The sequence below is a fragment of the Fundulus heteroclitus genome, unplaced genomic scaffold (assembly GCF_011125445.2).
Source record: "Fundulus heteroclitus isolate FHET01 unplaced genomic scaffold, MU-UCD_Fhet_4.1 scaffold_353, whole genome shotgun sequence".
NCBI classification, from domain to species: domain Eukaryota; kingdom Metazoa; phylum Chordata; class Actinopteri; order Cyprinodontiformes; family Fundulidae; genus Fundulus; species Fundulus heteroclitus.
In genome coordinates, this window is record NW_023396763.1 from 15,775 (window position 1) to 43,173 (window position 27,399).

General features: G+C 42.4%; 1 protein-coding gene across 4 annotated transcripts in view; it reads left to right on the top strand.

The window, feature by feature from the left end:
* Window positions 1-470: 470 nt before the first annotated feature.
* LOC105930634 (centrosomal protein of 128 kDa) overlaps window positions 471-27,399 on the top strand; it is a 74,700-nt gene continuing 47,771 nt past the window's right edge. For 3 of the 4 annotated variants that reach the window (XM_012868928.3, XM_036130375.1, XM_036130376.1), the window contains exons 1-13: window positions 471-1,159; window positions 2,350-2,436; window positions 4,074-4,200; window positions 4,377-4,501; window positions 4,721-4,812; window positions 6,991-7,063; window positions 7,614-7,736; window positions 15,241-15,327; window positions 16,359-16,433; window positions 16,509-16,656; window positions 17,852-17,991; window positions 19,102-19,173; window positions 19,414-19,599. In XM_012868928.3, the coding sequence (XP_012724382.2) occupies window positions 953-1,159; window positions 2,350-2,436; window positions 4,074-4,200; window positions 4,377-4,501; window positions 4,721-4,812; window positions 6,991-7,063; window positions 7,614-7,736; window positions 15,241-15,327; window positions 16,359-16,433; window positions 16,509-16,656; window positions 17,852-17,991; window positions 19,102-19,173; window positions 19,414-19,599 (1,542 nt within the window). In that variant the 5' untranslated portion in view covers window positions 471-952. The remainder of the gene's footprint in view (window positions 1,160-2,349; window positions 2,437-4,073; window positions 4,201-4,376; window positions 4,502-4,720; window positions 4,813-6,990; window positions 7,064-7,613; window positions 7,737-15,240; window positions 15,328-16,358; window positions 16,434-16,508; window positions 16,657-17,851; window positions 17,992-19,101; window positions 19,174-19,413; window positions 19,600-27,399) is intronic. The other variant, XM_021319669.2, reaches the window with a different exon arrangement.

Genomic DNA, 27,399 nt, shown 5'->3' on the forward strand with positions numbered 1-27,399 from the left:
CAGACAGTGGTGCTGAAGACGGAAGGCAGAACTAAAGTTTAAACACTTGGATGTGACCAAAATGAACAGGGCATCCAACGGTCTTGAAAATTGTATCTTGTACACACTTTTCCTCCCATTTTTTGTTATGGGAGAATAATAACAATACTACTACTAACAACAACAACGATAATAATAATAATAATAATAATAATAATAATAATAATAATAATAATAATAATAATAATAATAATAATAATAATAATAACAATAATAATAATAATAATAATAATAATGCTAAAGATAATAATAATAATAATTGCAGTGGTTTTGAGCGTTTTCTTTTTTACTGTTTTGTGTAACTCGGCAACAGTGGCTCCAAAGCATCCTTTTGGACAATGTAGTCCACCCGCATCATTTTCTTCCACAGCTCCGCCGTCTACAGCCTACACTTCCCAGCGTTCCTCGGGAATGTTGCGCTCCGTTGTTTTCCCAGCTCAGACGCGGCTAGTTCAAGTTGCCATAGCAGAGAGAAGCGCAGGGAACTCGTCTGTTAGTCGCCGGTACCGAAGCAAACTCGGCCGGGCCGTCATTCCGCTATACTTTATAACGTTAAATGTCTCTTATTTGTTTTTATGCAGGCGCTTTAAAGTCTTATCCGAAGCTTTAATACATTAGTTGGCTAACGTTTGGTTAGCTAGGCGGCTAACGTTCCCTATAGTTTCCACTCGTTGCTAACCGGTTGGGAGCATCCTTCGCGACTATGCGCCGGGATGCGGTTTGTGGGCTTCAGCGCAGTTTTGTTGCCGCTCGGATAGAGCTCTGTATCGCCTAGGCGATCAGATTAAGATGACAACGCGTCAGTGGAGTTTTCCGATGCCATGTTTGCGCTTTGTAGAAAAAGTTCCCAACCGTCCCACCCCGCCGTGTAATCTCATTAACGTCAGGGCGAACAGTTAGCGTCTCCCCTCCCATGTGCCTCCCGCTGGAGACGTCCCAAGCCATGGACACGTCCAGCGAGTCAGACTCCTACGAAAGGAGGACCCGGGGAGGCAGGCGCCGGGGGCGTGACGTCCACCGCAGGTCGGGCCGGGACAGAGGCAGGGACAGCGGCAGCGGAGACGAGGGGCGAGCCGCGGACATCTCGGACAAAATCAGCACCCTGGCCAACACCTTACAGGTAATGCGATGGAGACGCCTGCTTGGATTTCACGCACTAGTGTTTGCATACGCTATCAATAACCCTCATCAGGGACTTACAGGCCCACTTCCATACAGAAAACCCCTATTATTATCTTCAGCTGTCACTTTATACACGTATTATTAATAATGTATAACTTATACTTCAGTGATGGTATTAAGGCGTTACTTTGATGTCTGGTTGTGCTGTTCTTTTTACATATCTCTTTGCAGGTGAAGAAGCACACTGAGGATCTATCGTTCACTCCCTTTTCTCCCCCCCCCCCCTCCTCTACCTTCTTGTTTCTGTGTCCGCATAACAATAAATATTCAATGCATTGATTATAATGAAGCTTCTTGCACGTTTAAATCAAGCGGATCACTATGGCGAATGCGGTAAAGCTCCGCTTGTGAAAGTAAAATCTGTTGGGCTCTTTTTTTGGCATTAAGAAAATCACCAGTATAGTACTAGACATGCAACTAAAGGTAATTTCACTTTACCCATAGTGAGAACAAATGCCATAAAAAATACTGTTGTGTTTAGAGGTATGAAAGAATGGAATATTCTGCCAAAACATATCCTGCTTGCTAATAATGTCAATAAATTTAAATTATATGTAAAACAGTATTTATCAAAATAATATAACTCAATGTTTATATATATATATATATATGCATGTGTGTGTGTGTGTGTGTGTGTGTGTGTGTGTGTGTGTGCAAATATGTACCTTATGATTATGTGTAGGTATGTTTAAAGGTGTAAGTGTAGAATGTGTTTTATATTTGTCATATTTCATGCCCGCATGAGGGTACATATGTACGTTAATATGTGTATATGTTGTATATATATATTTGTATATGTGTTTGTGTATTTTCTTTTTCTTTCAATTATTTGTTGTATTCTTTGTTTTGTTTTTAATGTATATATATTTTTCAGGACCCCAGGAAGATTAGCTGCAGCATAGCTGTAGCTAATGGGGATCCTTTCAATAACACTAAACTAAACTAAGACAATTCTTATTGCCACATTGCCAGACAGGACACTATTATTATTATTATTATTTAATAACCCTCATCAGAGCCTGGAGACAAAGCCATACATCCAAAATCAAAAACAGTGTATTTGCTCTTGTGGTTCAGACTGTAGATAAACCCTTCTTTGCTTGTGTTTGTGTGGCATTTTTGTGTCAGGACACCAGTAGGAACTTGAGCAAAGTTGACAGAATGCTGGGTCAGTACAGGGAGCATGCAGATGACCAGGCTGTAGCCATGACTCTGGTGAGACACGTTTCTTATTCATTATATATCCTTTGTTTTTCTTCTGATACAGATGCAGAGTTGAACCTTTTTTTTCTTCTTTTTTTTTGTGGTAACGCAAACAGGGAATCTTTCAGTCACATGACAGCAGCTCTGTGCATTTAGGATCCAAGATGAGTCTACGGTTTGCACAGACTCGCCAAAAAATGGACAACAACAACAACAAAAAAAAAATCCTGAGGGCATAGATTTGTTTTAGCCTTGTACCAGCTGTTAAGACTGCTGCTGATAGTGTAATGGTGTGTGTGTTTGGGGGGTGGGGGTGGGCGGGGTGATACTAGGTACCTTTAGAGTGCAATGAGTACTGTTGATGGCTAGTGCTGCGCGATATTAGAAGAAGAAAGAAGAGATTGTTTTATTGTCCCACAATGGGGGAAATTCAGGCGTGCCAGTGGCAAAAAACACAGTTACACATAGTTTATAGCAGCGATAAAACAAGCTAATGTAATCTAAAGTTGGTTCCAAAGCAGCAGAGGATGAGCTTTGTCAGAAACGGCAAGAATAAAAGTAAAAAAAAAATAAATGCCAGAATAGATAGCGCACAATTCTTGATAATATGGCATTTAAAAAAAAAAAAACTGAAAAAAGAAAGAACAGCAGCTTATTTACTGAACAGTATGATCTAACAATATTCCTGACGGGACAGCAGCTAAGGCGTGTGCAAGTCTTTTACCTTGCAGGTAAAAGATGAAATTGCGAAACAATTTTGGAAAATTGCAAAGACAGTATACATTGTAATCAACCCGATGGACTCACGATGACTGCCTCTGAGCTTTAGCATCTTGCTCAGGACATTCTGTGTCAGGTGTGTGAGCATTAAACAATGTCCTATTGTAAATTATTGGCCACCATGGGAAGCATGGAATTATTATAGTTCACCAGGATTTCATCCAAGCAGTCCATATTTAAGACGTTGCACAGATCTACTTCAGTGCTAGTTGATGTTTCTGCTATGAAAAAAAAGCACATTTTTATTATTGGATCGTAACTTAAATTTTTTTTTTTTGTAACTAAAGCTATGATTTTGACCGATCATATCAACCGTGTGAGTTACAGCTGGTGTCTTATTAAATTATGACGCTGATCCAGGGATTTGGAGCCAATATTTCCGTCTGATGTTAGAAGCTGTGTCTATGAACGTTTCTCAGGAAAGAAAGGATTGGGAAAGGCCAGATGTGGTGGCGTAAGGGGGGGGCGAGGATGTTTGAGGAACCCGAGACGCCGCCACCTGACGGAGCTCAAGGACAGGAGAAAGCAGAATGTCCGATATCTGGAAGCTTAGAGGGAATCTGCGTCGGCGTCAGAGAGCCGAACGGAATCGGAGCTCGTTGGAATGCCGCTTAGCCCTTCTTTATCTCATCGTTTATTCAGCCCTCGTCATTCATTTTCACCCCTCTCCCGCGTCTATATTGCGCTATCCTGTTCTCATCTGCTGTTATTCAATTCAGGAAGCATGTTCTGCCTGTTTTTTTATTATTATTTTTTATTATTTGATCACATCTGTTTTCGCTGTTCGCACGGCTAACTAAAATGATTTCTGTCTTTGTGATTTGTCAGTAATGCGTGTTATCTTCTTTCTCTCTCTCTCTCTCTGTCAGCTCAGGGAGAGCTTAGAGGATTCAATCAATCAGCTGCAGACACAGAGGCTGAGCAGGGCCGAAGGGCCCCGCGGCTCCTCGGCCTCCACCCTGCACACCAGCGACCTGGAGGCCTGCTCAGGATCAGGTGCAGTAAATAACAGACGCAACACAAATGGGCTTTTATTATTTTTTTTTTCTTCTTTTTTTCTCTCTCCTGCCATTTGTGGTCATGTCATCTTGTTTGGTTGCCCGAATTAGTTGCTGATTAGCCAGCTTAACCCTTTAAATTGACCCAAAACCCTTTTTTGTTTGCGTTCTCAGAGGGCCAGCGCTTCTATCCCACCTCTCCGCTCAGGGATTACCCCGACGGTCCCAGCAGAAGGAGGAGGAGGAGGTCTCAGTCTGCTGGCGTTCGCTTCGAGGACTCCAGCCAGGCAGCAGACAAGGTGAGGGACAACTGATTGGTGTCCCTTACTGGGCTGCAGTGTCATAAAGCCGCCACAGGAGGGCGCTCTGAGTCAGCGACATCAACCGCTGTGCACTGCTGAGATTAAAATGTTGTTATTTTTTTTTAATTTTTGGTGTCTTTCTGATTAGGTGCTATCTATGTTAGATTCTCCTTTCCTTTTGTGCTCATCACGGACGGCTCTGTGGGTGTCTCACAGGTTCATAGGGTGCACCAGACCCTGCGGGATCTGCGCTGTGACCAGCTGAGGCTGTCTGATGACCTGGATAGAGAAATCCTCAGGAGAAACAGGTATCCGCTGGTTTTAACTCTGCTCCACTCCACACAGCTGTCGATCCATGGCTGACTTAACCCATAATCAGCCAGTACATAAGTTGTTGTTTTTTTCACTTGAAGTGATCTCAATCAATTACCGTCATTTATTAATTAAGTAAAGAAAGTGGAGAAAATGGAAAGATTCGAAAAGGGTATAATTCATAGTTAAACGTTGTCTTTACGTGTAACTTTCGCACGATTGTCTTGGAGTCTGTAATGAATGCTTATTGTGCCAGGCTCTATTCACAAACTGCTTCTGCATAATAACTAGACTAATGGCTGTTTGAAGCCGGCAAGAGAAAGCTCTCTCACTGTGTACTAAAGTAAAACGCTAAATGACTGCTTAATTCAATTCAAAGGTAGAATGTGAACGTTTGAACGGGGCCTTATTAATCTACTGGGCTGCAGAGCAGTCTGGGCAAGAATGGAGTGTAAGTGCTTTTCCAGGTCTGCAGAAGTATGGAATATAAAGAATGGCGACACCTTTGCATTTCCAAACTTTGTTCCTCATCCCTGTCTAAAATTAGCCTTTTCCTCGCTTTCATCTTCCCTTTTCTTCTTCCTTCCTTTTTAATCCCTCACTAGCTTGCACCCCTCTTTCCTTTCTTCCTTTTTTTTGTTTGCTTCTCCCCTCCCTCAATTCTCTTTTTTTCCTTCCTTTCTCCCTCACCTTGCTTCCTTCCACCTTGCAGCCCCTTAGTTGTTCTGGTTATGCAGTCTCCCTTACTTCCTACCTTTCCTTCCTCCCCTCTTCCCTGTTTTTCTTCCGTCCTTCCTTCTACTCACAACTCTCTTCCTTCCCTACGCACCACCTATATGTATATAAATATATATAAATATAAATAAATATATATATATATATATATATATATATATATATATATATATATATATATATATATATATATATATATATATATATGCACCAATACAGTTTTGTCTTAACCACATGGTCTAAAATCAATATTGCGATATATTGAGCGTACATCTCAACAGCGATAACCGCCGCCGCCACTCAAATAGTTGAAATTTCCTCCATTTTCTCAACCACCCCGTCTCTTTTGCTTCTTGTTTCAGACTCGTAGTCACGATCACGTGACTACAGACTGTAAACGTAGCGCAGTGTATTAAAGGGACAGGAAAATTACTTTACTTTTCTTCTGATTTTTTTAATAACGAAAATACCTAAATGGGCAAAATGACGTTGTAAATTTCGGTGTCGGTAAATTTTCGGTTTATCGCCCAGGCCAAGCCGAGCATATTGGCCGATACAGATCCGATACTACTGTTGAACGGATGAACCGTGTACCCTGCCATGTGAGTGAAGGCATCAGACTTGACATAAACGTTGTTTCGACTGTTGCAGTCAAACTTGTTGGCGTATCAAGTTTTAAAATTTTCCAAATGTCAGACTTGGCTCTGTCCGGCGCTTGCTTCATGTTGCTCCGTGCTCCTCACTAGCTGCTACTCTTGCTCTGTGTGATGACGCAACTGGCATTGCAAACATAGAATTGAAGTAACTAGATCACTGTAACTGTGTTGCTGTGTATGACAATAAAAGAAACGACTGGATCAGAACGTTGGATCGGCATCATTCAGCCAATCTGATCCAGCTAATTAGCCAAAATCAGAGCCGATATCTGATCCACGTATCGGATTGGTCCATCTTTAATATAGTTTATTTGTTTCTATGTGTTTTTTTTTTTTTTTTTGTTTTCTGGATTTTGTGCAGGCCTTTTAGGAGTTGTGCAGACCATTTGATTTTAAGGTTCACTGTGCTTAAGGTTTCACTTTAATCAATGCTAAATCTTTGTTTCTTATGTCTTTAAAACGCTTTAATAAGAAAGGGCTGAAAGTCGGTGGAAATTAAAAGAGAAGGAGCAGAGTCAGACGGCAGCAGATCATTACCCCGGCATAGATTAGAACTTGACATTTTGAAGTTATTAAAAAAAAAAATAATCTGTCCTCCCTCGTGTTGCTGACCAGAACGAATTGATCTCCCATCAAATTTCAACATCCGAAGCTGAGTAATTATTTTCCCGCCGCCTCAGATTATGCCTTTACATTCAGATTGATTGTGTCATGAAAGATAATCTGTCTGGGCTGCGTGCGGATTTTCTCAGTCAGTCGGCTCGTCTGCTTTCTGTTTTGCAGGTCTGACATTGACACCAGGCGGGCGATGGAGAATCTCACGGAGCACATGACGGTTTCCCCCAGGCAGGACACGGTGAGTTGCAGCTGCAGATTTCAGATCCAATACTTCATGGGTGGTTTCTAGCCTTGAGAATTTGAGAAGACAAGGAGAGGCAAATTCAGTTTAAGGACATCATATGAAAAATATTAGCATAGGGAAACTGATGTGTTAAAGCAGATTTAATGCAACGTTTTCTTTCTGAGTCGAAAAATCTCAGAACCCTTGTCAAATAAACAGACATTTCCCTCTGTCCAAGCATATCCCCGTCATTGACTGGTGTAGCAAATGCGCTGCTCCAAATGACAGCCAATATGTGTAATATTTGTTATCTCGTCCTGTCTGTGAACGTGACAAGATAAAGGTATTAACTGTCCTTTACAGGAGGATGTGCTGCTTCCTGATTAGACAGGGAGTTGTTGCGTGGGAAATGTATTACTTCCAGCCAGTCATTTGAGAGTTTTTTTTTTTCTCTCCCTTCACTCCCACACCTTAATTTCCCGTTGTCTCATTAATCAACTCCTGACGGCGCTCCCGCGCTGCCGATGTTTGCGTGACCTGAGGCGTCCTCATTCTTCTTCTGCAGGTGTCATCTCGCGTGGAGAGACGTCTGGAGGAGCTGGAGAGAGAGATGCAGGGCGAGCAGAGGCGCAGCGAAAGAGAAAGAAGGCCAGAGCGGCGCGTGGCTGCGGCCGACGACCAGCAGGAGGTGACCCACTTTTTCTTACCCCTCATCTTGGGCCTTCCCAACATGACACACCTTTTGAGTGACAAATATTTTGTGAACTACCGTATTTTCCGGACTATAAGTCGCAGTTTTTTTCATAGTTTGGCCGGGGGTGCGACTTATACTCTGGAGCGACTTATGTGTGAAATTATTGCACATTTTTATATCATTACACCTGTATTTTCACACTAAACCGCAAGAGGGCGCTCTAGGCCTGTATTGAATCAGACGTAAGCGACGTAGAAGCAGAAGTGCCGCATCTTCTACCTCCGGAGTTAACAGAGTTATTTGAAAGTGACACAGAGGATGAAGATTTCACTGGATTTTAGTTATTTGAAGTGACACGGGCGCTTTGGTTAACTTCTTCGCATGTTATTTATGCTATAGTTATCTGAATAGCTTTTAATATGTTATGTTAACATACCAGGCACGTTCTCAGTTGTGTCATGTAGCGTAAGCTAACCGTACAAATATTCAGCCTGTTGTTGCCTCCGTTCTATTTTTATTTAAAATTGCCTTTCAAGATGACATGTCTGTTCTTGATGTTGTATATTATCAAATAAATTTCCCCCAAAAATGCGACTTATACTCCAGTGCGACTTATATATATTTTTTCCTTCTTTATAATGCATTTTATGGCTGGTGCGACTTGTACTCTGGAGCGACTTATAGTTCGTAACATACGGTAAATGCTGAAAGACAGCGCCAAGTGTATCATATATATGCTTAAGAGAACGTTAGGTTGTTGGGAGCAGTAGCTCAGCTGATGACCATCTTCCAGGACGGTATAGCAGATAAACAGAACGCCAGGTCAGATGTAACTACTCCGAAGAGAAAAAAACCGAGAGAGGACATCAAGTTAAAAGTTTAAATAACAAATAATGCAAAATTGGAGAGTAGTAGGAAAATGTAGTTGTGAGGTAAAGCAGTCTTTCTCCTCCAGCTGCTTTATCCTATAACAGTGTAACTACCGACATAGCTCAGGGTAACCTAAGCCACTCTAACCATAGGCTTTGTCAAAAAGGAAGGTTTTAAGCCTGGTCTTATAATTGTAGTGTAATGAAAATTCTAGAAACCTGTTTAATATGGGATTTAAATGACACGTCCTTGCCAATAATAAGGTTCTTTACTACATTAGCAGAAACCAATATAACGCCATCCAGTTTAAGGGATTCCAAAATACAAAGATGACAATCTCCCTCAAGTTTGAATTAAAAAGCAGAAAATTACAAGGCATATCTTGACAACAGGCCTGTAGTCTGCATAAATGATGGGATTCATCAAAAATGAATAAATAGCTGAGTGTCATCAGCACAACAGAAATTAATCCCATAATTATTCCAATTGGACGCATATAGTAAGAGAATTGGCCCAAGAACTGAACCCTGTGGTACTCCATAAGTGACCCTGAAGAGACCAGCCTAATGCTTTTCCTTTAATTCCTACAGTTCATTTAAGTCTTTCTAAGACATTATGGTGATCAACTGGATCAAATGCACAACTAATATCTAACAGAACAAGTTCAGACACAAGTCCATTGTCTGAGGTCATGAGGATATCATTAGTGACCTTCACCAGAGCTGTTTTAGTGCTATGACGAGCTCTGAAGACTGAAACTCTTCAAACAAGGCGTTACTGTGTAAATGTTCACATACTTGATTAGCAACTATTTTCTCAACAATTTTAGATAAGAAAGGAAGATTAGATATAGTTCTGTAACTTATTAAGTCATCTTAAACATGAGAGGGTTTCTTTAGTAGTCTTTAGGTTCTATAACAGGATAGAGTATTCATAGCTAAAATGTGGGCAGCTATCGAAGGGGAACAGTTTCGTAAATAATTTGGTTGGGATTGGGTCTAACATACAAGTTGGAGGTTTAGATGAAGCTCATATTTTCGAAAACTTTGAAAGCTCAACAGGATCTAAACAGTCCAAGCACAGATTGGGTTCTAAAAACACCTCCAATGTTACCTTACTTACTGAAGACTAATTAATCATGTTCAGGAGGATTTTAATGATTACAATTTGATTTTATTAGAATCAGTTTATTTATAAACAATCCCATAAGGTCATTTAAAAGGTCATTAATGCTGGAGCTGAGGGAATGGATGGATCAACAGAGCTATGACTCTGTGTAAGTTTGGCAACTGTACTATAAAGGAACCTGGGATTCTTCTCCTCTATTAATTGATTAAAAAATATGCTGTTTAGCTTTACATAGGACCTTTTTATATTGCAGTAGACAACTTCTCCAGTTGCACAGGTTCTGTCTAACCATTAATTGTTAACACTGTTCCCACATGCTAAGGAAACTTGCACGCACCTAGCTAGGGATGCTGCTGCTGCACTACTATGCATAATGCAGATAGTATTATCATACGTTATGTACATATTGGATATTCTATTATTGTGTGTTATGTAAATAGGCGGGAGGTTTTTCTTCTTCCGCTGTCTAATAGTTTTCCTTTGTTCTTATTTTCTACTCTTGATGTTTCTTTAGAGCTAATTTTAGATTAGACCGGTTTGCTCTTCCTTCTTCTTCTCTTTTTTCTCATTTCTAATAATTGTGTGTAGCTGTCCCTGTGTCACACCCGAATTTCCCCATCGCGGGACAATAAACAAATTGTTATTAAGTAGGACTCCGCTAGATGTGTCGAGCGCCATTTTCTCTACAACCCCGTATTGCGCATCAAAGTACGCAGCTCTAGATTAAACCAGGGAGCCTATGAATAATTACCTTCTTTTTCAAGGAGGCTACGTTGTCTAATGCAGAACACAATGAGGAAGTAATTATGAACAAGAGCATCAATTTGTGAAGATGAAGAAATTAAAATGCTGCCTTCCGCTGTGTTTTTCTGCCATGCTGTGGAAATTAAAAATGGCACAGATTCTATCAAATGTTGATAGAACATTGTCTCATAATGATCTATAAGCTTTAGGGACTTTTTTTATGGGTGGAGAACTTGGGTAAAATTAAACTCAAAGGTTATCAAAAATCGGGCAGACAGGACCGGGTTATCAGGAAATAAAATAGCTTCACAACCGAAATCATACATCAGCACAAGGTCCAAAGTACAAAGACAAAACTGGGTGGGTCTTTTGATATTTTGAGCAAAGCCAGTTAAGTCTAAGATAGCAGTAAATGCCACATAAAGGTTTTCACTTTCAATTCAATTAAATTTTATTTATATAGCGCATATTCATGAAACATGTCATCTCGAGGCACTTTACAAAGTCAAATTCAATCATATTATACAGATTGGTCAAAAATGTCCTATATAAGGAAACCAGTTGATTGCATCAAAGTCCCGACAAGCAGCATTCACTCCTGGAGAACCGTAGAGCCACAGGGAGAGTCGTCTGCATCGTCGATGGCTTTGCAGCAATCCCTCATACTGAGCATGCATGGAGCGACAGCGGAAAGAAAAACTCCCCATTAACGGGAAGGAAAAACCTCGAGCAGAACCAGGCTCAGTATGAACGGTCATCTGCCTCGACTGACTGGGGGTTAGAGAAGACAGAACAGAGACACAACAAGAGAGACAAAAAGCATAGAAGCACACATTGATCCAGTAATCTGTTCTACATTAGATGGTAATAGCGGGTGATCTGTCTTCCCTGGATGATGACACAGTTAACAGAACGCCAGACCAGGTGTACCTACTATGAAGAAAAAAAGAGAGAGCAAAAAGTTAAAATCTGAAATGACAACAGTCATTTCAATGCAATGCAATGCAAAGTTTCAGTGTTAACATGAATGTTAAAATCCCCCTCTACAATGACCTTGTCAATACTTAACACTTAATCATATAAGAAGTCAGAGAACTGATCTAAAAATTGAGAATAAATCACAAAAGACTTGAGAAGGCGGTAGAGGTTCACCTTCCAGAAGGACTGTGGCTCTAGCTCAGAGTTTGACATCATATTGAACTACAGCCTTCGTCGCAGTATCAATGTTTGCAATATTGCATTTGTAAACTTCTTAAACACAATATTTGGTTGGGTATTATATTTGAAGTAGGATGCATGCAAATTCTGCATGTCTATAGCACATTTAGCGCAATAAACTTTCCCTGACCTAAATGCTTGAGGCATGCACTTATTGGTTGTGAGGCTTAAGTACAAAAAGAGTCGGAGGGAGTTTGTGATGAAGAAGAATTGGAAAAAATGTGTCAGAAAATTTAGGGTAAATCATAATCATTTGTAAAAATTAGCAATATCATCACATTTGCATCACAGTTGCACATTTTCCTGCCATAGTGCAGTCCTACTGTCAAAATGCAGCACAAGCAATAAAAAATGGGTTAGAAGAAAGCATTTTCATGTGTTGGAATGGCCCAGTTAAAGTCCAGCCTTTAAATCCAGTTTAGAAGCTGTGGCATTACTTGGAAAAGTGCTGTTTAAAGAAGCTCTCAATCCAACCTGACTGAGCTTGAGCTCATTTTGCTTATTTTGCAATGAAGAACGGGCAAAAATATAGATAGATTCATACCCTAAACTCCCTTGGGGTCTACAGCAAAAGGGGGTTCTACAAAGTGTCGACTCAGGGGAGCTGAATACATGTGCAAGCCATAAATGTTGAGTTCTCAAAAAATATATACATAATATTCATTCTACTAATACGTTACAATTATAGACTACTTTGTGTTGTTGTATGGGATAAACCCTGCTAAAATACATTCAAGATTACTGGCTGCATTGAAAAAGTACTTGGAAGTCACTGTAAATCCGTTTGGTAAAGATTTACCAGACATCCTGTTTTTATCTACATTTAGCTAAAACACTTAAGGTTTCTCAAAGCTTTCGACTCAGCGGAGACGGTTAAAGCTTACCGCGCCGCGGTGCTCCCAGAAAGAAGATGATCCCTCACCGGTACGCCCGGTGGATGGACTTTGATGGTAATTTTCCCTCACGAGTCTCTGGCGAGTCGCTCTCTTCCACAGATGGAGAAATTCTGCTGATAGAAGAATGTCAGCGGCGCTTCACTTTGCATGATAAAGGACTCGCGGCGGCAGAGTGATTTTTACACACTGCTCGTATTTATACAGTTTAATGAGGCTCAATTTTCCAAGAAGGCGCCAGGCTTTTCGAGCCGCCGTCTCTGAGAACGAAAGTAGCAATATAATTTGCGCTTCTAAATGACAGCTGAATTGTTTTTGTGATCTCTCCCGAGAATTTCTTCCTCACCTCGACGACGGAGTCACAGAAGATGTCTTCAACCGCAACCATTAGTGCGATTTAAAAAAAATTAGAGCCGATGAATTTGTTACTTCATTACTTTTTAACGCAGTATAACGTGGAAACCCCAGTTTCCTTTTTAAGTTGGTAGGTCAGAGCCGGCCTTTTCCTTCCATAGTGCAGCTGTTTGTCTCCAGTTGTTAAAGGTCTTCCTTGTGTCTCACACCACCTGCTCAGCTTCACTACACTAAAAAGCACGTTTATATGGAGTTATGGTGATGTTGCACATGGCTTGTAGGGATAATGTGTTTAGTGCAGTTTAGATGAAAATCCTCTCTTTCCTTTGTATTTATTTGTTATTATGGCCAAACCATGTTTACCTTGTCTAGGGGCACGACGACATGACAGCTTGAATCGAACGTTCAACCTTCCGGTTGCAAGACTAAATGATAAATGCCAAAGGTTAAACCGGATTTAAGTTTGGACTTTGACTAGGCCACACCAGCATTGCAGAACCTGGTCTGTCTTTTGTCTTTTTCAGCCATTTATCAAAAGGAGCAAATCTTTTTAAACCTTTTTAAGAATGGCCAGGTTTGAATCGACTTTTTTTTTCCTTAGTCATCATATGAAAGATTGTTTCAAAAAATTAAGTGTGACAAAAATGCAGAACTAGAAGTTTGTAACAGGCCAAATACTTTTTTTTTTTTACAAGCCTATAACTGGAGCTGTTCTGTGAAGGTCTCAGAGGATTCTTAGAGGCTGTTAGTGGGAGAGAAAAAAAACAGCATCATGGAAACCAAGGAACAGAGCAGACCAATCAGCTCGTGGAAAGCCACGTATGGAGAGAAAGCAAACCTGTGGGGGAAGGTACTCTGGTCAGATAAGACCAAAGCTGAACTTTTCGGCCTACCTGCAAAACACAACGTGTGACAGAAACTTAACACAGCACACCCCCCCACCCCCCACCCCATTGAGAAGCGTGGTGGTGGGAGCGCCATGATGTGAGGATTCTTGAATGTCCATCAGGATGGTGTGAAGCACGCGGCCTGGTTTCTATCAGGCATATTCTTGTGTTAGAAGGGCCTAGTCAAAGTCCGACTGAACTTGAGCTGTTTCGCGAAGGAAAAATGAGCATAAACTTGGGTCTCTAGGTTATGTTAAAAATTATGAGGCGTTGCACATTGCCATGGTTGCAGCTTTTACAGAGCACATCTATTGTTGTCAAAACGTATTATGACAAAAAAAAAAAAGAAAAACAAGCTTGGCCGTATACAACAGCTTTGCCCCTCTGGGTATAGAAACGCAGCTGTAAGGGGAAATTCAGTTTAACTAATGCATGTTAAATGAATTGTAATGATCATTATATCACGGAGTTGAGTCAGAAGTGCCTTCATAAGCTGCGCAACAAATGACTCCCTCTTTCCTTAGCCCCTCGACTAAGATTAGCAGCACAAATGGGACGTTTTGGAGCACTTTCAGCAGAGAGACTGCCACAATTAGGTCCGCTTTATTCCGATCGGTGCTATCCACTCCGCCGCCGGAATTATTCACGCTATACATTGTCATGATAATGTTTGCAATTTTTTTTTTTAATTACAGAAGCGTCTCTTGTCTTCCGTTTTCGTGTCTGGCTTTATCTGACCTCCCTTCTTGCATTCTCCCAGCCAACCACAGAGGGGCACTGTGTAGTTGTAGGTAGTCCCAGAAAAAAAACAACAACAAAAAAAAACAAAAAACTTTGCAAGCAAGAGTTTGCCTGAACCTGCGGTGCAGCGATAGCAGCTACCGAGTCATTTGCATCCCCTCCACAGAACAGTGCCCTAATGGCACACCAGCAGGGCCCCGGAGTGGAGGGACATAATGCATTTGTCCCCAAAAAAAAAAGAAAAAAAAAAAAAAATCCAGGGTAAATAAACAACCAAGAGGAAATGAAGAGGAAAATAATCTCTTATACCGCTAAAGAGTAGGAGAGGAGGGAGAGCAGAGGGCACATTTGTTCCCCACCGATGGGCTCGCTGTGATGTGAATCAAACAGATGATGAGTCACTCGGGTGGTTGCTATTGCAAGCAGGCGGCAATTCATCAACACGGCCTGCTAAGACTGCTTTGGATTGAGTGGGATCTAAGCTCTTGTTACACATCCACTGTGATGCCTCTGTGTTGTTCCAAGAAAATTAAAGGGGGGGGGGAGTGTTGAGGTGGAGAGAATCAGCAATGCTGCAGCACCTATTATGTTGCATTCTTACACATCCTTATGCCTTTGTGTGTGTGTGTGTGTGTCTGTGTGTGTGTGTGTTTGTCGTTATAGGTTTTGGGGAGGTGCCGGGTTGGATCCGACGAGAGGGAAGACACCATGACAGCGAGACTCCTACGGGCAGAGAGGGAAAGGTCCAAGGTGAGAATCTGTTTCTTTTAAGCGATCGTTTGCAGAAGGCTTCAACAAAACACACGACGTTGCAAAAGTATTCGACCTCTTCCGCGGTGTGCCGTGTCACGTCACAGCCGGAAGCGTCAGCGAGTCCTTTTGGGAGAAAAGCAGGGTTCGGTTATAACGGTCTGAACATCTCATTGAGCGTTGTTCAACCCTTCCTCTGACAACGGAAAGCACTGGGCACAGCTGGAAACCTATCCAGACGCGGACGTCAAGCTAAACTGACAGGCCAGGCAAGGGGAACGTTGACCAGAGAAGCAGCCTAGAGGCCCGTGGTAACTCTGAGACGTGGTGGTGGCAGCATCATGCTGTGGAAACGCTTTGCTTCAACTGGGACAAGGAAGCTGGTCCGCGTTGATGGGAGATGAATGGAAAATGGAACAAAAAACTAGTAAAAGTTTCTTGAAATGAGTGTATTTGTGCTGGATTGGAGCAGGTAAATAATCTTATCTGCCAGTGGAAGGAGTATTTTTTCCCCTAGAATAAGATAATTAGATATATTTCACTTAATAAGATGAGTTGTTCCTGTTTTAAGTGCAAAAATCTCATTCCATTGGCAGATCATCTTATTTGCCCGCTCAGATCAAGGACAAATACACTCACTTCAAGAAAAAATGTATTTATTTTTAGTTCCGTTTTTGCAGTGCAACCACAGAGAACAACCTGTTAGATGCTGCAAAAGGCTTAGACCGCAGCGGAGGTTTATTTTCCAGCAGGACGACAACTAAAAGCCAGAGCTACTGTGGGATGATTTAGATCCATAGTTATTATATCTTGCTGCTGCTTACAGGCACTGTCCATCCACTCTGCACTAGTCGAAGCTATATTTTACTTCAAGTCAGCGTGTCGCGTACATTCTCCGTGAAATACATTCATGTCTGTGTTTTGTAGCACACTTCCAGGGGCGTGAATACCTTTGCAGACACTGTGCATTAAGCACGGCCCACTTTCCTCCTCCTTACCTTCGCCCTGATCATTTCTCTTTGTCCTCTCAGATGGAGCAGGAGTTGGGCCGGGCCCGCAGACTACTGGAGCAGTCCGAGGAGAGCAGGGAGTCCCTCGTTCACCAGGTTGGTTGGCGCTCCCTTCCGCCTGATTAGAGGTCGCAGACGTCTGCTCACTCTGCCCCCATGATGATCCCCCAGGTGGAGGACATGCACGGCGAGCTGCTGAGGACGAGGGCTGAGAAGACGGCGCTTCACAGGACGCAAACGGAGGCTTCTCAGCTCGGCGCGCAGCTGCGCACCAGCCACGCCGAGCGAGATGGGGGAAGAGGTCCATCACAGGGGTCAGGTAACTGGGTCGTCAGGGGAAGGGAAGCGATCAGTATGAAGACTGCAACGACGCCTGTTTTATCCAGCGTTACGAAGTGGCTGCTCTACTTGTTAGGAGCGCTCTCCACGGCAGGATAAAACCTGAAACTGGGACGGAAACGGGTGACAGGACGTTGAATGAGGCCGCGGCATAACATTGGCATAAATAATAAATGAGTGCATTTGGGAGTAATTTAATATGTGCACGTGTAGCCGTAATGGGTCTTCATCTGACGTGAACGAATGCTGGAACTCGGAGGGGGGAAAAAAAAAATGATGGTTCGTTTATTCAAGAGGACATTCATTTCATTCAGATCCTGTTAACGTCTCTCAAAACTTATTTGTCTTGCTTAAAGCGAGAAAAATGGCTGCCATGCAGAACAAGAGAAAAACCCCCAGGGCTTTAAAAATAGAAATAAAAAATAATTGGAAGTGACTGACAGTTATAATCTTAAATATTTCTTATATTTATAAACCTTATGACAGTTTACACCAGAACGTCTTTTTGTTTCGGCAGTGACACAAATGCTCAGCGTGATCAAACTTGAATAAAACCATTGGGAAGCGTTATTTTTCTTATCACAAAACTTAAGCTGAAAAGAACAAGATTTCCTTTTTGACTAACGCATCCCCTGAAGAGTCCGGCTCAAATCCCTCTTACCAACTCAATTAGCAGGCGGGTTGCAATGAAAGAGACAAAAGACGGATTCCTTTTTTATGTCAGGAGTGGTTTTCTGCAAAGAAAGCCGTGCATCAGAGCGGTCCAACGTGGAAGCCAACTGCATGCTGGGAGCGTTCCCGCCGACCCAGCAGTTCGTGCAGTGGTGAGCGGTTCAGCTGGACGTTTCCAAGATGTCAAGAAAGGCGGATGTGAGGGCGTCTGCTGTCACAGCGAAGGGAAGACCTTTAAACTTTAGCCTTGTGGCTACAAAAGGCCACAGAAGGCACATCTGGCAGATGTAGCTGTTAAGGACAGACTGCGATTCACTTCACTCTAAAAGCCTCAGAAGCTGTTAAAACGGATTTAGTTGCTTCGTAAGGGTACCGCAGCACTGAGCTGACGTCAACGGTGTCCAGTTAAAAAGGTTTTTGCCTTGACTGAATGTGTTCGGCTTTTCTGCCCACTCCCCTCTGCCGTGAATTTGACCGGCGCTTTTGGATGTGTGTCTGCAAAGATCAGTCGAAGCTGGAGAAAGAGGTGGCCGAGCTGCAGGCTCAGCTTCACAGGGCCTCGGTCCGCGGCGAGGTGGAGGAGCTGAAGAGGGCCCTGGACTCCAAGGAGAGAGAGAACCTACGGCTGAGTCTACAGCTCAAGGTGTGTATCAGAGGAGGAAATGTATGCCAGCTATCTTTTTCTATGGACATATGGCATAATGCAGGGTTCTCGCACAGTCTGCAAAAGTTTGGAATTTGATCCAAGTCTTTTTCAGGCCTGGAGTATGTGTGGGGGAAGAAAACCGAGGGTGGAAGAAAATATTTTTATTCCTAGACTTTATTCCTGGTCTGGTCGTCTAAACCTGGCCAACTGTCTTTGGTTTTTCGCAGACTCCGTATTTGAAAATAGACCCGTAATTCTGGTAGCATGGGCCCGGAAAGGTAAGGAATTTTGAGAAAGAAACGATGGATCCCAGTTGAGAAATAAATACACAATTTTTAAGTGTAAATGGGGATGAAGTACAGCTGTGCTGGCTGTCCAAATAGAGGATCGGATCTCATGGTTTCATCTTCGGCTGTAATATCCGTCAGTCCGCTGTGAAAGAAAACCAAAGAGGCTCTGGAACATTTAGTGTTGGCATCTCTGATTGTGGCTGCCATCAGCGATACGCGCGTGTGTGTGTGTGTGTGTGTGTGTGTGTGTGTGTGCAGGAGCTGCATTTTGAGCATTGGCACCACGGTCTGATCCTACAGAAAACGTGTCTAAACTCCCACAGCCGCCCTGTAACAGAATAGGTGTTAAGAAGCATGGTGGGTGTTTGCATGCATCACCTGGGGCTTCGCTTATGCTTTTTTATACTTGGATCAAATAGACGAAGGAAGTGTTTCTTTCAGGAGGTAAACGAGCCAAAATGAAGCATAATGAGGGAAAAACGAGCCGGATGGATTTACATGCTGTTATCTGTCCGAGACTAATCGGTGTATGACTAATTACCCCTAACTAACCGTCTTATTCAGCGGAAGCATCAGAATGGCAACCAGGTCGCTCGTGTCGCCTTTGTACCTCAGCCAACCCCGAAACTTCAAAGTCATTTTGATTCTCTTTGGGCCTCTTCTCAGCCCTTTATCGTAAAGAATCCAGATGTTAGGATGGGCGTAAACAGGGCGACCCGTCGCTGCCTAGCTGCCGAAAGCTCTTTTTATTTTTTTTTATTTAAATGTCTCCAGCAAAGGTTTCTTGCTTGACTCCTCTTTCTTCTCAACGCCGAAGGAATTATCGTCCGACCTGGAAGGGCGAGAACAGCAGCAGCTGCGAATTCTGGACCAGCTGAAAGACATCCAGGTGCGGAACATTTTTCTGTGGTGAATGAAATTAAAATAGCGCAATGTTTGACACCTTTCTTCTGGGCCAAAGTATCAGAAAAATGTTTAAAGTTGCAAAAGTAACAGCTATAAATCATATTTTTTGCTCCATTCTTTGAGGTGCCTTGTGGTTAAAAAAAGAAAAGAAAAAAAAAAAACACGGTTTTATAATATAAAGAATGAGCGTGGACTTTATTGATAAATTCAATCACTCTTTCAGAGCCGCGGGCAGGCGGAGAGGAGAGAGATGGAGGCCTTGCTCCTGGAGAGCACCAGAAGCAGAAATGAGTTGAAGACCAGGGCCCAGGAAGCTGTGCGCCAGTGGAGGGCAAAGTGCAGGAGGCTGCAGAAGGAGCTGGAGGATGCACGGGCTCAGGCTGGACTTCATGAAGACAGGGCCCTGCAGGTTGGTCCGAGCATCAATCACCCGGCTTTCCACGCTCCGTAGAATTGTCAGCTTCCTGCGTTGGGAAAGAAATATGAGTTCTCACTGTTTCGTATAACGAAATTGGCTTTGGCCAAGTCTGAATGTTGTCTCTGGAAGAAAAAAAGACGCTGTCTCTATACCACCGCCATATTATCCACACTGTTTCTTAAACTAACATGTGGTGTAGAACTTTACGATAATTAAGACCTGATGCACAGGTCTGAGGCAAGCGGCAGATCCGAGGGAGCTGCAGGAGCTCTTGGTTGTCTTCTACACGTGACAACGGTGTCCATTTGTCTGGGCAATGTTACGGTCTGATGAAATGAGATTTGAGGCACAGTCCCATAACGGAGGTTCGGTGAAAGAAAACTGCTCACCGTATGAAATAAAGTGGTGGCAGTGTTATGCTCTGGGGTTTGAACGCTGAAGACGGAGAGATTGTGTTTTTCGGCATCACGGCGAGGAGCCCAGTCATACATTTAAATCAGAAGAGAGGTTTAAGGCAGGGGTGTCTAAAACTTTTGGCACATGGGCCGAAGTTCTCAAGTCACAAGTACTCAAGAGCCAAAAATGGATAATAGGGATAAAAACATATTCCAAAAATAATGTTGGGAATTTTTTTTACCTGCTTTACAAAATATGATCATTTTAATTAAACAAGTTATTCAGATTTTCTAAAGGAAAAGGATGTTAAATCACTGTAGATCAAGCGTAATTTTGTTTTTTTTTACGTAAAAAACATTTAAGTTTTTTTCTGGTTTTGCACATTTGCTTTAACAAAAGATGGTCACCCAGTTTGAAAATTAGGTTAGGCTCGATTAAAAAAAAAAAAAAGAAAAAAAATTTTTTTTGGTCTAGCAATATGAGAGCAGGATTTGGGACGATATTTCTTTCAAAAACACTTCCTGTATTCAGCTAATTGTAATAAATTATTTGAAAAAACAGCCTTTAATCTGTAAAAGTTTGCATTTGAGTTAAAGTCCTCAGACAGATGTGTTCGTATTTACTATGAAATGAAATAGAATGTAAAAGTGTGGTTATTAAAAGATGAATCCATTGTGTTGTACCCAACGTTTTCACTTGTAGGATCAAAACCTGTCTGTATCAATTTTACCCAAAAAAAAAAAAAAACTTTTCCATCTCCATCAGCCAAATTTTTCCAGTAGACCAAATCTTTCTTGAAATTCAGTTTGGGGGGGGGGCACACAAAAGAGAAAAGCCTCCCCACAGCATATTGCTGCCTTCACCATGTTTCACAGGGCTCTCTCAGACCTCACTATGTATTTGATTCTGCCTCGCGATGAACTGAAAGGTGCCAATGCAGAATGGGGGTGGACGTGTGGAAATGGACTCACAAAGATATCACACCCCTGATCCACGTCCGAGGAAGGCAAATAAATCCATAACCACCGTGGACTGTAAGGGGGATCGATTGAGTAAACCAATTTGATCTCAGGCAAACTTTCCCTTAAGACATCAACTAAGACCCCCGTTGTGCGCTGGTGTGTCAGGCCTGCTCCCGGTTAGACTCCCCAAACTGAGGTGACCCAGTGCCGTGTTACAAGCGTGCTGAAATACGACAGAAACAGCTGGATGACTCCTGAAGTGTGTACCGGCGCCCAGACCGAGGAGCCAAAGGCAGCGGATTGGGACAGCGTCCCTCAGCATCGCCAATGCCCAGTAGGGTATCCAATTACCCAAGTCTATCACTTGGCCAGATTGACTGAGCTGGATGTTTCCAATTGAAAAGAAACCAAAAGGCAGGATGATTCCTTCACCGCAGCACCACTGAACACTGTCCAGCCAACAAAAGACAGTGTTGTGAGAAGCGTAAGCCGTAAAAACGGCGGCCTTGGTCCAGGAGAGCGGACACGCTGAGCGCTCACCGAGCCACGCCAGGCTGCTCACTGCCCACATGAAGGGGTAGCTGAGCTGTGATGGAGATGTGGAGGCCTTTAGTGGCAGGTGATAATTGGTGAGTGTGAGGACAGCGTTTAGTGGGATAAACATTAAGCTTAGTCATTATCAAATAACCCTGTGCACCTGTTACATTAGGTAATGCCAAAAATACACAGTAACCACATTCAATCATGTTTTTGAAATATATTGATATCAGGTGATGCTCTGGTGGAACCAGGGTAGAATAAATGGCTCCGACTGCAGAGGAATCCAAACAATGGTATCAGGATTTGGGCGTTGCAACCATTATTAGTTTATTGTAATGAAAATAAGATTATTATCCAACACCCCCTCACCCCCTGGCATCTGAACTGAGAACAGATTATGAGCTTTTTTTTAAAACTGCAACTCAAATTTTTTGGTCTAAAATAACAAATATTGTGTCGGTTTCCAGATATTATTTCCGTTTATTGTGCATACGGAAAGCCCAATGTTGATTGTTGACTCATCGAGTTAACCGAGCGGTGTGTCTATTGCCCCAGTTATTATAGCTTTTATCTTTAAATGTTTCATCCTCTTAGCTGCTCATACTCCAGCTCAGGCTTGTCATCCTGTTCTATATTTTACAGCCTATTGACTCGGTGGGCCCAACCAACGATCTGCTGCTGAAGCTGAGCCAATAACTTTTTTTGTTGCGTCATCTTTGCGAGAGAGACAGACTCTCTCTTTGGTTCAGGCCTGAGTTCCATATCACTGATGTTCTGAAAAGCGAAGAAGTGAATCATGCTATAGTCCAGTTCTCACAGGCTTTCTGTTGCGCCCCCCCCCCCCCACCCCCCTTTGAAGAAGGAAACATTTTGAGGCCTCCATCTCAACATAAATGGGTCAAAAATTCACTTTTTTTCTCAATCGTTTTCTGTTTTATTGCATTACAGCTGTAGTTCTGAAAATCACCCAGAACCCCTTTTAAGGTTTATAACATATGTACGGGTTCATTTATGACATAATAATTTCTAACAAGTATAATGTTTTAACATTGCCACACTTTTTTAGCTATATAATATTATCAGCAATATAAATGGCTTTTAGCCCGACTCGTACCTGCAGTCAGCTTTTAACTAGGTGTGAGCCTCATATGTCCAAAATATCAGACCATTAATATTAAAGACAAACTTCTGGTAAATTATAATTTTTTTCCTTTTTAGGAGTTTATTAAGAGTATTCATCTTACTACTTACTGCATGTATAGACCAAACAGCAGGCGGGGCAAGGCTGTTGTCCAGCACTCACCCCCTTCACGCCCCTCTATTTGAAAAGAACTGCTATAGAAAACTCTCTCTATAGTTCTGAAACTCAAATCTACAAAAATATGAATGGTTTAAGAGATTCGTTTTAATTTGTTAGAAGAAATGCTTTACGATTTTTGCTTGTTTTTTAGTTACGGTTAGGGACCTTGTAAAGCACCAATGGACTAGAGTAGACCATTGTGAGTAAAAAGGAGGCGTTAAGAATACGAGAATCAGACCGCCGTAGGTTCACGTGAAACAAGGCTGTGAAGCCGGTTCTGTCCCCCCATGGCCCATCGGACCATAGGGGGACATCCCCACATCACGATGCTACCCCCACCACGGAGTTCACTGTGCGGTGGTGTGTTCAGGGAGAATTTCCCGACACACGTTGCCTTTTGCGTGTAAGCCAAAAAATGTATGTTCCTTAATTTGCAAAACAGCTAAACTGACTTTTTATGGTTTTCTTTTAACTACAACTGGCACTGGCTTCACTTTAACACACTTTCATAAAGGCCAGATTTGAGGTGAGTCCCACTCATAGTTGTCCTGACGGTAGATTCTCCCACCGGAGCTGTGAACATGTGCAGCTCCTCCACTGGGATACTGGTTTATTTTCTAAGGCTGCTTGAAACCAACCGGCTGTGGTTCCTGGTCTTTAAAGGCATACTATGCAACATTTTTCAGTTAATTAATGTGTTCCATACCGTTTTGGATGATTAAATGAGTCATTTCAGGTCAAACAAAGGTTTTCTCGGCTGCCCTGGTGGTCTGTGGGGGAAATACCGCACTTGCAATTGCAAGAGCCCTCGGCCCGCTCCCACAGGCTCAGAAGTCTCGTGCAAGACCGCGAGAGTCGGTCTTGCTTTACGGCGAGAACTCCATGAGTTTTTGCCCTGCCATTCACTACATGCACGTGCAAAAGCAACAAAGAACCGCGTGTTAACGTCAAATAAACATGCAAGCATATCGAGTTTTTTATTATTATTATTATTATTATTTTTTTTTTTGAATGTTGGCGAGGCAGTAGCGTGAGTTTGGCGAGGCGGCCGCCTTGCCAAGATAGCGCTGCGGGAAACCCTGATGTTCATACTTTTACTGTGTTAGTCATTGTTTGTACTGCCGTTGTTTCGACTTTTCGTTGTGTTCGCCTGTCTGCTAAGCTCAAAACAACCGCGCCTGGCTTGACGGAGAAACCAGAACAGCTGAGCATCTTTATGACAGTGCACTTTTACTTTCGCCCTCTGGGGGGAGCCTCGCTGGAAAATCAACCCTGGTTGCATAGTATACCTTTAAGATGCTGTTCGGGCAAAAGCTCTGACACAATAAACTGCTGTATCTGAGTGTGTGTGTGATCAATCTTGCTCCACATTACAATTATGAACAATTTTTTTGAGTTAATCCCAATCAAATGCGTTAACGCTCTTGGTTGTAACTTGACACAAAGTAGAAATGATTAGGGGAATGAGCACTTTTTCCAAGGCGCAGTCAAGCTTTAGTTAGTTCAGGTCTGGCAGTCAGTAACAAGGTTTACAAGGTAGCTTTTTATGAGCCTGTACTCTTCATTAAGCAGTCTGTTTCTCCGCTGGTCTTTCATTGCCGGCCCTCCTTCGTCTGACTGGAGCTCACTTTATCACACCGTCCCGGCTCTTTCATACAGTATGAAATCTCAGGCTTTTCTTTTTTCCACACTCTGATCCTTCCATCGGTCTCCCTGAAAGTGAACATCGTGTCTCTGAGCATAGGCATGAGGCACTTTCAAAGCCCACATCTCCCAGACACACTAATCTCAGCAGAACAAGACTGCAGTCTTTCCATTTTTACAGTTCTAAATGCGAAAACACTGTGTTTGATAAGGCTGATAAAAAGATTGTTAAGATTGCTATTGTCTGCATCTCTCTGGATCGAGCTGTGTTTGTTCCGTCTGTTTCCCAGGAATTAAATTTTAAAATGACCTGGAATCTCCTTTTTGTCTCTGACGGACAGAATTGCAGCTGTCGAATTTGCAAAAATGGAACATGCTGACAACCTGGCTGCAGAGGTCCTGCCCTCATGCTAATTTTCTAGGTTGCGTTGCTCATACATGGTGGCCTGAGTGGCAACGCATTCGTCATGGCTCCCAGTGTTGTTTGGATCTTACAACAAGATGACAAACATAAATAAAGTGGGGATAGCAAGATGATACCATTAAACATTCAGGACCGTGGGTCTCTCTCTCGAGAGATTCCTGTGATCTGCTACATTCAGTATTCAGGCTACAGAGTTGAACGACTAGGCAGAATTCAGGTTTTCTCAAGTCGACATACATTCATGAATCTTACATTGGTTTTTGGCTCCCGATGAACTCTTTGACCCATTCGGTTTCCGTGGTTGAGGGGGTCATACAAACAGCCTCAGGACATTTTAAAAACAAGAAACTGGGTGCACATGTTTAATGTTATTTAGCCGTCTAATTCACACAAGGTCAAAATTATATATACAGGTTCAAATAGGCTGACAGTATGTATGTATCACGCCACACATTTGAGTTAAAAGCCCCAGAACAAATGGTGCCCTGACTGCATGCTTTTGGTTAGCATGCACAATTCTGACTTCATGTTTGAACGCCATTCCCTGCAGATCGGAGTTCATGTTGATTGTTCGGCATAGACCAATATGTAAGCGTTGTCCATGGGTATTTGAAATGTAGTTAGTCAAGGTAAGTTTATTTGTGTAGCACCTTTTAGTAACAAGACATTTTAAAGTGAATTTCTCCATTGTGAGATCAATAAAGCCTATCTTATCTTATCTTATCTTAAAGTGCTGCACATGAACAGAACAAAGAAAGCATACAGAGGAAAACACATTGCAGTGGAATAGTAGCAGCAGGTCAAGATAGAAGACAAATCGGACTTACATTATCAGTTAAAAGCAGCTCTAAACAGAAAGGAACTCAGGGTTTCAGCACCTTTACAATCTTCTGGGAGTTTGTTCCAGATACGTGGAGCATAGGAACTAAATTCTGCTTCTCCATGTCTGGTTCTGGTTCTGGGTAACTATTTAGCTGCAGTTGAGGTCAGGACTTTTGTTGTTGACCTACCTAATCCATTCCCCCCAAAAAAAATGCTGTTTAGGATAGTTGTCCTGTTGGAGTACACAATTGTGTCTGAGTTTGATCTGCAATTATTTATTCCTTTCCTACTAGTCAACCATCACTGCAGTCTGCCGTCCACGTTTAGGATGTCTAAAAAAACACTTAAAAAATAAAAACACAAGATCTCCCATACACCAGCACGGCCTTGTCATTTGCTAATGTTTGGTTCATATTCACTTGGGGCGTCCCAGTAACAGCTTGTGTCAGTTTGAACAAAGTAAGAAAATTAAACAAATGTGTAAACTGGTTTATATACATTCATTCCCCAAACCTGTAACCTTTCACAGCAGCTCAGCCATCGCTCTCGCGTCTTCCCCGCGCACGTTCACGTAGCTAAGTAAATCGATTGGGCCAATCGCACCCACGTTTTCCTTCCACTCAACTTTCCATTGATACGCATGGAAACAGCATTCTGAACAGCCGGCTTCTTAAGCGCTGACCTTTTATTACCCTGCCCTCCTTGTGATGGTTGTCAAGCTAGCAGTCTTTCCCAAAAAGCTGTGGGAAATAACGTAACGTTTCTTTGTTTGTATTCTCTTTTTGTCGGCCTTATTTATTTTTCTAAAATACCTGTAGTTTACGATTATTGCCTGACAAATGGGGATGAAAGCATTGTTCTGCGACAAAGTCGAAGCGGTGTCCCTCAGAGATCTAGAAAGAAATTTGCCAACATGTATTTATTTTTGCCTGCTCTGCTTACACTGTTTTGTTCTAATGAATTATTTTTTTTTTCAATTATCTAGACACACCTTTTGCTCTGTCATGCTGCTGTGACAATTCAATTTCCCCCTTGGTGGGTGAATAAAGTCTTATCTTATGTACGAGTTATAAAGCACTGCGTTGCGTTATAGACCCAAAAGGCCCTTCATTACAGCAATGCTTTACAGCTAAGTTTGTTCCAATGGTTGCATGCGGTGGAATAATTAATAGCTGACAGTGTTCATTAGCTTAAAAAGTCACCTCCCAGTGTTTTCCAGTCCATTTGTACCGAGAGAGTCACCTCCAAAGTCACAGTAAGCACCGTCACGCTTCTTATACCAGAAAGGCAGACAGACAGACTCCCACCTGGCATATTCTACGTGACGCGAATTAATTACAAAATCATTTCTGCCCTCTTAATGAATTAGGGGAGAGAATCAAGTGCTCAATTAAATGATTAGGTTCTGAGCTGCGGCAAAGTCTTTGCAAATTCCAGTCAAAGCCAGAGCATTAGAAGCAATCTGCCTTGAACAGACCTGACCATTGTCCCTTTATCAGAACGCTGAGTGTTAGCATTTTCCTATCAGCTAAGGGCTGGTACTGCATATGTTCCTCTCCCTCCTTCTCTCTGTCACTCTTTCTCTTCCTCTCATCATTATTGTCAGAGCTCCTCTGCGTGCACCGGCTTCGTCCTTCTTCTCATTTGTCATTACTCGTTTCCCTTTTTTTCCAGTCACACTGCCCCCTCTACTCATCTCCTCT